General features: G+C 40.8%; 2 protein-coding genes across 6 annotated transcripts in view; one reads left to right on the forward strand and one right to left on the reverse strand.

Annotated features, from left to right (window-relative positions):
- LOC111249906 (uncharacterized) overlaps positions 1 to 11,240 on the forward strand; it is a 31,625-nt gene extending 20,385 nt beyond the window's left edge. For all 3 annotated transcript variants that reach the window (XM_086987010.1, XM_086987011.1, XM_086987012.1), the window contains 7 exons: positions 283 to 506; positions 868 to 1,019; positions 5,923 to 6,112; positions 6,554 to 6,694; positions 7,011 to 7,123; positions 10,163 to 10,432; positions 10,576 to 11,240. In XM_086987010.1, the coding sequence (XP_086843136.1) occupies positions 283 to 506; positions 868 to 1,019; positions 5,923 to 6,112; positions 6,554 to 6,694; positions 7,011 to 7,123; positions 10,163 to 10,427 (1,085 nt within the window). In that variant the 3' untranslated portion in view covers positions 10,428 to 10,432; positions 10,576 to 11,240. The remainder of the gene's footprint in view (positions 1 to 282; positions 507 to 867; positions 1,020 to 5,922; positions 6,113 to 6,553; positions 6,695 to 7,010; positions 7,124 to 10,162; positions 10,433 to 10,575) is intronic.
- The window catches only part of LOC111250213 (uncharacterized), a 58,323-nt gene that overhangs the window by 10,448 nt on the left and 35,815 nt on the right, over positions 1 to 12,060 (reverse strand). The window lies entirely within an intron of this gene.

A 12,060-nucleotide genomic window follows, 5' to 3' on the forward strand; every position in this document is an offset into this window, starting at 1 on the left:
AGTATACGAATCAACTGGACTGCAAACGGTTGGTAAACAGCCGTAGTTGACTGCCGGAACCATTTATTTACACTAGTATATAATAGTAGAAACAAATACCAGCCGGAAGCTTTCCCCCTCGAACATTGGACAACAACAATATGTTCAAGCAAATTGATAGGCGAGCAATTAATGTTTGTTTCCTTAACAGATGCGGCCAGCTATAGGAGGTAAAATGATATGTTTGTCATGTCGTGTAGCTTCCAATGACAATTATATCATATATTATACGGTTAATTGCAGCGATGGCTGATGTACTAAGCCAGGAGCAGTCGGACGCAGCATACAACGACGTGAAGAGATGCTTACAAGGTGTTTTTCATATTGAGCGTGAAAGTCTACAGCTTATCGAAATGTTTGGCTGTGGTAACTTTGGACAGGTGCACAAGGCCATTTTGCGGCACGACGGACAAGAAATTCCCTGTGCAACGAAATCGCTCCGGGCAGAATTCTCCGAGGCATCCATGGTGCGTGCCATTTCCCTCATCTGACGGCTAAAAGCGTTACGCTGTAGCGTCCGACGTTACTAGGAAAAAAGTTCACAATGAACTACGTATAAAACAAAAAACAACGCAACGTTTTATGTATGGGCGGTCTCAAGTTTCTCTATATGTATTGCTAAAAGTGTTTGCGTACCGAAGTGCTTTAGCCTGAGTGTCAGATCATTCGTGAATCCGCGGAAAGTTCTTTCTTTCATTCATTGACTTTCCTTCAGTTGACTTTAATCCTCTTTTCTGCTCCTCAAATAGAAAATGTTATTGGTTCATTAGTAGAGTTGTTTCCATTACAAGGGTAGATGAGGGAATAGCTTCTGTTGTTCCATTGCAGGACGCTTTGAGTCAAGAAGCAGATCTCTTGGCTTCGCTTGACCATCCACACGTCGTAAGGCTCTTCGGTGTGTCCGAGATTGACACAGGTTTAATGATGGTTATGGAACTCGCGCCCCTCGGACCACTTAATCGCTTTTTACGATATAACAGGTATGTGTATATAGATAAATATCTAACTCAATAAGTACAATAATAGGATCCACTCATTTTTTCGATGTATACGTTTCCTTGCTTATCGTGTTAGCAGAAGTTCATATCTTAAATTAATACATTTATCCTTAGGGTAAAGGTCCTTAAATAGCTTGAGGGACGTCTCATTTTACATTGCAACGCGTACCATATCTATCACGTATGTCACGTCGTTTTTGATAACTACTGCCAAATTGAATATGAAAGGTAATTTTGTATTACTACACCAGGTATTGCAACACAACAGTGTAACATCGTGTGTACATAGTGATGTTTGCGTTTCAAGACCATCCTGAAAACGGCGACAGTTACCATTATGCATTAGATATTATGACATCCAGTCCACCGTTTCGGGACTCCTGCGCACGCACAAAGTGAACGAATTTTTCTTATGTACCTCGAAAATGATTGCCAACATTTGCTGTCTGGTGCACTATGTAGAGGTCTAATTATATGGGTCCAAGTCTTGTAGGTTTTGCTATCGTACAGACAAGCAGTTGTGGGTCTATATCGCGCCGCGCTACGGACTGCTCGTCAGATTGCGTACATTCATTAAACCTCTCCTTCACTAACTTCAGCCTTTTAAATGCTGAGCAGCAGGGAAACGTCTCTAGTTAACCTTTATATTATTTAGCTTAAATTTATCCAGTTTCGACCATTGAAAGGTTGTTAGTATGACCCTGGTTGTCGAATTTTGGGTCTGAAGATAGCCACGAATTTTTAAGGATACCCATTCATAGCCTACGTCCTTTAAATACGAAAGCAGATACCAAGGTGATACGTTGCGCGGTCCGAGCAGTGATGGGAGGTTTGAAAAAAAACAAGCCAAAGATGCCTTCTGCCCGAAGCTCAGGTTATATGGAGATTTTAGGTGCAGACAGAGCATCGTTCTCTTGTGAACTATATGGCGGTTTTGTAATGCCCGTGTGCTGAGCTCTTGCTTATTCAGCTCTGATCTAGTTAGATAGCAAAATAAATCAACTCAGAAAATTATTTACTATATAAGGTTGGAATCGCGTAATAGCCACTCTTCGGTTGAAGCAGTGAGCGTACGACGCTGCGTATAATTTCTATTTAAGCCATGTAAATTTTATAAGACTAAGCACTGAAATTTTCGTGCAGTACACGCCAGCGGTTTTTTACAGCGAGCTGCAAATGGCACAAAACTAAGCTAATTATATTCTCGGACAGATCCTCACTTGCTGTACCGTAATGAATTTGTTTCGACGACCCAGGGCAATAACTACAGAGCATTTTAAACCTTTGCAAACAAATGGCCATTCTTGTAAAAAAAAAAAAAAAGTCAATAAGCCCAGTTTTCCGATTCAGGTCTATGATAAAATCGGATCCTCTGCCAGTGCTTGTGAGCACTCTCGGGTCTGCTCTCGCGAATTGATTTATAGCGCAAGCAGTCGGATAAAGCTGATACATGAGAAATGGATAACCCTCTTATTCGGAGACCTAAAAGGAGTAAGCACACACTGCTAGGGTGATTGTTGTAGAAACAGCTCTCTTGCCAACAACAGTGCAGATTGTTGCCACAAATCGAAAGGACAAATTATATGTACCGTTGAGCATCGGTTACACGGAACTTGCCTTTTCACCACACCATTGATCTTTCATTCTTAGTCAGCCTTAAATGATGGTCATCATTGAAAAATTTCTCAATGATCCAAACGCAATCATTAAATATGTAATACCATTCTTTTTTGATAAAGCGTTAGGATACTTTTTTCTGGAACACCACTATCCCCTTCATAGTGTCAGGAAATCAGCTACGGCAGTTAGCGGTTCATTGTACTGTAGAATTAGTGTAGGTTTAAAACAATTCCTATTTTCTTTTTTACTACATTTGTCTCATGTAGAAATTTGAAATTTCCTGTGATTTTCTATCCAGTTCTCACAGACAAGACGAGAACGCACTTATTTCTTTCATACATCGGCAGAAGGCTTTGGCGTTGAAAGTTCTCCCCAGGAACAGGGTTCGGTTATGTGTCTTCTCCTGCCTCTGGATGATTGGGGACTCCATCACTGCTTTTGCTTGTCGTACTGACCGGTAGTCAGCATTGCTGTTCTGTTAGCAGTAATCTACCATTTCCCCCTTTCCTATTTCCATAAGTCTTTCCTTTCCCTACCCCAGCTTTTTGCAGATGCTAGTTTTGTTTCCTGTTTGGCGACGATCCTTCTTACCGTTATTGCTGCTATTATGGCGGTAAAATTCCCGCATCGGTACGTCTCCTTCATCCCATCTCTTCTCAATTTAATGTCATCTCCACTCACGTTGCTACGCTTCACAGCTTGCCGACGACATATTGACACTCGCTCAGGTTCCTTTTCCTCGTTACTACTTTCGTACGTAACATGTTGGTCGGACGGACACAGCGAGGGAATATGATCGCGATCGCTTACTTACTTTTAGCCTTTTTACATTGAATTCAATCTGTAATTCCGTGTGCATTTCCCTTTCACAACGCCGTCGTGGTGGCCGTCAGTGTGCGAGAGGTACTGCATCCTGTTTTATACAGTCGTGCACACTCGCCGTGGCGAGGTAGTCGTCGGACAAAATTATTGGACGGCCTAGGGACAATGCAGATTTCACAAAACCAGTGCAAAAGTGACAGACTGAACCACGACATGGCATCACCAGCAACGATGGCAGAAATGCGTGGGCGTTAACGCGACGATGAGGCTTCATGTGTTCGTCAAGTCGCATATGTTTGTGTCGTCAAACTATGACGGAATATGAAAATACTTTTTCATTTGGTACACCTTAAAGAGGTTAGACCATTGCCTCGTCCAGAAGATCTCTATAAATAGATAAGCAAGATTATATCCAGTGTCTGAAGACAAACTTCGATAAACTTATTGAAATTAGAAACTCTTATTAGGCGTCAGGCTATAATAGGTTTTATTTATTTTATCCGATAATTGGGATATAGGCCACATGAATAAACGGAGCATCAATCAAACGCCCTATTATAAAAGAGGACCTAGGGCTAGAAATAGCACGCAGTTTTTTTCGCCGTACCACGAAACAGAATAGACAGTGGCTAGCTGAAGAAACTACCACTGCATTCTCATAAGATTCCTGAATTCTCATATGATTAGAAGAAAGGACATTATTTATTTTAAACTAACACCTCCTTCTCTATTTTCTATACTTATAACCTACCTTAAGTTCATTTGAGAAAGAGCTCATATTGGAAAATGGCTGAGAAAGGTCAACAAGAACCAGCATCCAAATTAAAAGCATCAGGGAAGCTATCCAAAGGAAAGATTTCGATAGATAAGGCGAACTTAGGCTCCATTAAAACAACTCGCGCGCCGTACGTGACAAAAATTTCTGAAGCCCCTTTGCCAAAGTTTGAGGGAGGGCTTCGTTTACAGCTGCTGCCGTATCTTCCAGACTTTGTGATAACACTAACGAATGGAATTCGTGGTAGTTTATTTAGCGTTGATATGGGAAAACTTAAGCGAGTTGACTGAATAGGTGTTTCAACACGGGACTTGAAAGTTTCGGCAAAGATGGAACAGATGTATTAGTTGAAAGGTAGGAGAAGCTCATTGAGAACGAGGGCAAATGTAGAAATTTGTTATTGTTTAAATACAATTGTTTTTTAAATCGCGCCTAATAGCACAAAGTTCCTATTACTATGAACGGGTGTATTTCTAACCTTTGCTGGAAACAATTCAGTATTTACGAACACGGACATGTATATTTCATCTTCAGAGACGTCCAGTATTGACAAAGAACTATCTATAAACATAGGAATTGTAAAAAGTTAGCTTTATAGGTGATAGTCGCAGGCCGATCTTGGTTCACGTGCTAGAAGAGAAATGGAAAGTCAACAGGACTTTATAGGCCACTCCAAATCCCGTGTGAAACTCCACATTAATTCCACGGGAGACTCCCCTTAAAACAGTTCCGAACCATACTACAAAGATCTACTTTTGCTGCTATGAAATGGCTGTCAACCAAGTGCCTAATATATCCATTGAAAAAAAATGAAGCTTAATAATTAAGCTTAAGTTTGTGTGTTCCAACCATTAAAGGGAGCATTTGTTTCCTACAGACGGATATAAGTGAGCAATTTAGAAATAGTAATAGTCAGAAATGCAGCTATATAGATTCTACACTATAATCTATATAGCTGCGTTTCTCAAAAACTACGCTAGCTCTAAACTAGCGACAACGAAAGCGATGCGGAAATGGCCGGGAAGACTTTGAAGCTTTTTCTTTGATAAAATGTACAAACATCGTTGTGATGATTGCTTAGCAACAGGATTCATGCCTAACGTTCAAGTATAACAGTAAAACGCATATGGTTTCTTGTTTATACGATATCTGGCCGCGTAGTATTTATAAGCTCAGAAAACGATTACTGCATCTAGTGCGATAATTATATAGTTATAAAAAGGTGTAGTCTATTCAATACAGAACAACCGATAGAGTTTGAAAATCGGCACTTGCCTTTATATATATATATATATATATATATATGGTGTATCTAGAAATGAATTGGGGAGACCGCATCAAGATAATTTTTGACATACCTTTAATTATCTAATCTTAGTACTTCGAACTTTAGAAAGGCTAGCAGCTATGCTCTTAACAGCGGCTCCTATATATATTGAACTAGGTAGACGTCTATTTTAATAAGCTTCCTGAATAGCTAGATTGTTCTTGGATAGCAATTACAGCGCCCTATATATTGGTATACGATATAGCTCTAACTGGTTAGAGATCTCGGTTGGTTATAGATTGGTTGTAGATTAGATATCGATTGGCTGAATTTTACGTGTCGAAATTTGCTTTTCAAAAGTCGGATAGCGTAACTCTTACCTAATTTTCGACTTATTTCAGGGATACGCCCGCTGTAGTTATATTAAAATTGATGTTGCAAGTTGGCCGAGCTATGGAGTATCTGGAACAGAGGAATTTTGTACATCGTGACCTTGCCGCGAGAAACGTTCTTCTTGTCAACACAGAATTTGCCAAAATTTCCGATTTCGGCATGAGTCGTACGCTCGGTATCGGCCGTGATTATTACAAGGTATAGTATTTTACATAAAATTATGGTTATTTTAACAAAAACACATTCAGACGGTAAATTTCTCAACTATGGGGCCTTATTGAAACGTAGGATGTCCAGAGAAACTTTTAAGACCAACGTCTTAAAGCACATTATACTGTGCACTCTCATTTGTTCAACGTTCGACGTTATGGATTGTAGAGCCTTTATTGGCCTTATTGGCGCGATTTTTTGAAGTGGAGAGTCGCTCGGCTAGCGAATCGTCACCCGCCCAGCGCTCGTGATGACCACCATCAGTTGGTTGCAGCTAGCGAAGGCTGTAATCCTTCGATTTTAGCTGGCAGAACAAGAAGAGGTCGTCCAACGAATTTCATCTGACAAAATGTGTGGACGTCTAATACGAGTGCTGACTTAGGCCAACGAATTGAAAGGAACGTACTTCTGTGTGTGATTGTATTCCAGGCCGAAACAGCCGGCAAGTGGCCCCTGAAATGGTATGCGCCAGAATGTATCTACTACTTCAAGTTCAGTACAAAATCGGATGTATGGAGCTACGGGGTCACGCTCTGGGAGGCTCTAAGTTATGGCGAACGACCCTACAAGGTACAGCTGCACACGTTCTTGTTACACGAGGTGCCTCTGCATGCCGTGTCTGCCTTTCAATTATAGGTACTCACCTAGGTTTTACTTACACAACTTGTTTAACACAAACTTACAACACGCTTAATCTTAGCAGTATCTGTTTGCACTATTACGTTCCGATAATTCGGCATAAAGTTCAAAAAAAAGCAAAAAGTGTTACTAAATAAAAAAAAAAAGCCTTATCAAGTCTTATGCAAGCACTAGTCTTATGACTTATGTTATAAACCGTAGAATAATTATTAGAAGCATACTACATGCTGATGGCATTTCTTTGCAGAATTTGGCTGGCCAAGACATTTTGGTTATGTTTGAGAGCAATAAGCGATTAGAAATGCCGGACGAATGTCCACCCGAAGTGTATGACATTATGTGGAAATGTTGGGCATACATGTGAGTATAATTACTGTTATAATAAGCCAGTATCTTATCTACATTATTTTATGGCTTTTTCTCGTATACGTTTTTTAAAGAAAGGAAAAATGAGATTAGATCAGAAAGAGATATTCGGTAGAGATTATGTGGCTGTAACGCCGAGGACGCACCTCATGATTTCCATAATAGGTTCCATAATAGGAAATTCTGAGGGTCGACGATCGGTCAAGGCGTTTTCTGGAAGATCTAAAAGAAAAAAAATCTTGTCTACATTCAACTAGTCATCTCGTTTAATTGTCAAAACAGCTGAAAACCACATGTGATATAATGCTTCCTTTAATCCATTTTATCACTACTATATCCGAGTGGAATCTCTGTGATTTGTTGAAATCAATCATTACTAGGTAACTGGCACAGGGTTATTATTGTATTTTTCCTTTTCTCTGAGCCTTTAGTTTTAATACTCTGTTTAGCTCTCTATAGATTATATATTTTTTATTTTAATAAGTTCATATCAAAACTCTGTATATCGATATAATGAAGTGCTAAAAAAAAGCAGGGGCGTGCCTAGGCCGTCACACTAAATCGATAAAACTGAAAAATATGCATAATGAACTTAATTATTGACCCCCTAGCAAGTGGGAAAGAAGCTTTACAGCAAGAATAGAATAGAGAAGTCATTTAGTATAGACGTGTATTTTTTATATGAGATCTCACTTCAAACGTTTAGGGGAGTTCTTTCTTTAAAGTTAACGCTAAGACGGGGTTCGCAGGTGAGACATGCCCCAGTAGTAATTTCGGACAATCTCGGCTAATAGTAGATTGAGTTGTTTAGGCAGTCATAGAGCGATTTGTTGAAGCCGATAGCTAATAACGAAGCTGAAGTTCATTGATCGGTCATGTATCGCTTGAATGGAACAGTGCACGTTCCATCCCGCATAAAGTATGTACAGCAACTCCTGGATCCCGCTACCGAATTCAGTTGTACTACGAAGATGATGGCACCGTTAGATTATATTATGCTCGAGCAGCTAGACAATCAAAACGCTTTCACTCTCAGACACTTATAGCGATTAGAATAGACCTCACAAGGAAGAAGAAAAGCCCGACGCCGAACACCACCCAAAATGGCAGCGTACATTGGGCAAATTGCGATAAATCAAGTAGTAACGAAAATGTGTAAGTGCCAGGAAGGTTAACAGAGATGATATAGGGCCATCAAAGCAAAATGCCTCAGTGCTTCACACTGATGATCACAGACAAGGGGACCCGTTCTTTTCTCCGGACATCGTTGTTATCAGTTGCCCTCATCGACGGCACCATCCAGCCAACTGAAATAACTGCTATAAGTTAACCAAAGTACCTTTGCTTCAACCTCTTTGATCTAGCTTCGCTGTCGCACTAGCCTATGGTGTGTTTTGGCAAAACCCGAAAGTAGCTGGACGTGGTCAGTAGTAACGCTAAGAGATTAGACAGTGCTGGAAAAGGGACGGGTAGGAAAGGGTCAAATGAGTTACCAAATGACGGTAATTGTCATGGAGGCCGATCTAGACGTGGTAGCGGGTGCCTGATATGGTTAATTTCGTAGCGAATTTCGTTCAGACCATGATATGACCGAGGGAGCATTTGAAATGCCGATTTGGGGCGACGATATCAAAGGAAAGCATAGAAAGGCTAAAGAAAGGCAGAATCACTGGTAAATCATACTGCCATTAGGCTGTACGTAGCGATCTGAGTTAGAAGAAAAACGAGAACAAGTAAGAGGAGAAAGTTCGTTAAACAATGGAAATTGAACAAGGTCGTAGGGCTGTCATATGGACGTAGGAGAAATTGGCCGAGTCCTTCACGGGAAAATTTCCTGCCTTAGGACTGATGCTGGGAGAGGATTAACGATTTTCCCGAAAAAATGAATCTGGAACAAAAACGTTCATATTATCTAGAGCTAGAACAAGGTAAGCCATAAAATTCGTTTTCAAGCTGGATAGTAATATTCGGATTCAGAGTCAAACACAATAACTGCTAGAAAAACATATGGAATGAATAAAGCGCTCATACGTTACATATCAGTCTGTTGGTAGGCAGCAAATGTGTCAAGCTTGACATCGAAACCGATTTGGCATAATAACGTCTGCACGTGAAGCCTATATTCTTCGAAAAGCACCTAGTGGAATTGTAAAATAGATATGAAGATCCGATCGTATCTGCTAATATGAGAATTTTCCAACCGGTCCATGCCGTATCGTAGCTATATATTTAGACAAGGGAAAAGCGGGAGATGCATTTAGTTGCAGACTATTCCTTACGACTTGCTTCTGAAGCTTTATCTAAACGAAAATAAACATTTCAGGGAATTTTCCCATATTTTCATCACCTATCGATCGCGTTTTTTCTATCGTCTATCGCGATTCAGCGACAATACTGATTTTTTTTTTTGATGCGTCTATTGTCCTTTGGTAATAGCTGTGCGTCGAGCGATACCGTTTAGTGGTAAATTCATCAAAATGTACAAATAAGTTACTTGCGAAAAATTCCAACACGAGTAAATTTTGGACTAGTAGAAAGTTAAGGGCCATCCGATCACAACCGCTCACAACCACCAAAGAGAACGAGAGCGCGAAAAGACTAATTCGACGAGCCAACTCGACCTAATATTCATTGAGAAATTAAGTGTTATTTAGAAAAACAACACTTAATTTCTCGGTTAGTATCTAAAGTAACTTTTTCGCTATTATAACAAATCGAGTACTAGAAATTTTCCTCGTGTGGAGGAAAATTTCTAGTACTCGAACTACTGGCGATGTCGTAGACGGTCAGTTTACTAGCAAATGACACAGCAAAAATTTTGTTCGGTTGTAGAAAGGACTAGTTTTCACTCTGATTTTAACAGTAATCATTAAATGCAGCAGTTTGCTGAAGCTCGAATAGCCTCATTTTGTACATACGAAAAAAAAAATACTCAACATCGTATGAGCTAATATTCGAAGCTTTTCTTAAACGTCACTTTATATATATATATATATGTATGTATGAATATTTTCTCCATCAACATTCTTACAGGCCTGAAGACCGTCCGAGCTTCAGCGAAGTATGTGAACTAATGAAAGGAGCCAGCGATGCGGGGGAAGCCGAAAGCCCACATCCATTAGATCAGGGTGTGATACCGACTCAGGGGTTCTTACCACCTCCGCCTGATCTTGAAGAAGATGTCGAACTCAACGAGTTGCTGCGGCTTGAAGAACAATTGGCTAATACTGTGCCCGCAATCGACGCTGATGTTCCCCCTGTGAGCGTTTCGGCATCGACTACTAACGAAACATGCTGAGCCAGGTACAGGATAAGAGATGGTTAATCGAATCGTTTTGTCTCAGCTGACCCAAGCCCACAAACACGACGCGGTGGGCAGAAGTACCCTTGTTGATTGCCTAACCGTCTCACAGTTACGAGTAAAATACGAATTCATCTGCTTACAGGTGTTCGTGGTAATACAGCGGTCGCTCTCTTCAATTTCAGGCTTCCGTGTAACTTAAATGGTGTTTAAGTGTAATCTACGCACTAGCTGATGATAATGTAATTTATTATTAATTAATAGTAATTGTGACTAATAGCAAAAAGTGAGGCGACCGACTTGTTGTTGACACCCATAAATGTCGTCGCTTATATACTACAATTGCATAAAAATAACGCCATAACCGAGTACGGTGTCGGTTCTATATAGCGACAAAAGCAAGCGGGGTTCAAGAAGCACAGTTCTGGGACTACTTATTGATAATAGGTGGCAAAGGTTTAATTTCAGTATTATACGCGTACGAACACGCTCACTCATAGGCACACGCACATATGCAAAGTAACGTGTTATACCGACACACGAACCAAACAAAAACACGATACGAAAAGGTTATTCACTCGTAGTTCGTTAAAAAGCGGCGGTTTTTCAATAAAGTCTGCCAAAAAAGGTACACAATTAATAAAAGCACACCGGAGCCAAGCGAAATGGATGGCGGTAACGAAGACACCCTGTCTAAATGCTGAGACAGATTGGACAGCGGGAAACGTTCAGTAACAATGACAAAATAACGGTGTATATGCGTGCCGAAATAAAAACTATATATAATCGCATTTATAGGATAATATAATAGCGCGACGTGTGCTGCTTAATATAGTGAATGTATGGTAGCGTTAACGTTGAATGAAAGCGAACGACCGGTAGGGTAACTGTCTGTATGTTTTTGTTTGCCTTCTTTCCTGGCCTCTGTGGAACTTCCTTCTTCTCCTCAAGTCGTCGTGGCGTCCGTTCAAGGCTCACCCTTTACTTGGGACCGCATTAGAGAAGCTAGCTGAAATCAGATTGAAGCTCGGTGTAACTCTTCCGCTCCTCCTTTGCTTCTCTGAGGTTTAGTAAGGGAGGGGGCGGGTGGGAAAAGGCTTTATCATGGGTTCGTTCAACTGCTATTCCTCTTTAACCCCGTTTCTGCTCTCCCCCGGAATGAAAGACATCGTCACAGTACGTTGCTCTACGTACGTAGGCTCTAGAAGCAGCACTTCTAAAGGCGATGATCTTCGTAGTAGATGGTGAAAGTAGTTGAGAGAAAGGCAACGTCGGTTGCACAAGAAATCTTGCCCCTTGAAGGAAGAGGAGTAGGAAGAGGGTAGCTCGTACGACCGGTGACTCGATTTGTGGGGTCGAGTTTATACTTGTATTCGGGTATTCAAATCATGGAAACGAAGCTGGTATTGCAAAAGGGAGGCGTAGGTAAAATGGAATGTAATGCACGGGAGAGGTGATCGACGCTGATGTGATGCTCTCTCCGACATCGTTGACTGTATCAGGGTTTGGTGTCGCTTTAGTCGCCAGTTGTCGTCGATGGCTGCGCCCTCCAGCAGCAGTAACATTGGTAGCGGAAGAAAAAAACTGCCGTCGTTTAAAGATATCGACATGAAGATGACTCTCCAAGGGA

This window comes from Varroa destructor, unplaced genomic scaffold (genome assembly GCF_002443255.2).
Source record: "Varroa destructor unplaced genomic scaffold, Vdes_3.0 BEIS01000004.1, whole genome shotgun sequence".
NCBI lineage: Eukaryota > Metazoa > Arthropoda > Arachnida > Mesostigmata > Varroidae > Varroa > Varroa destructor.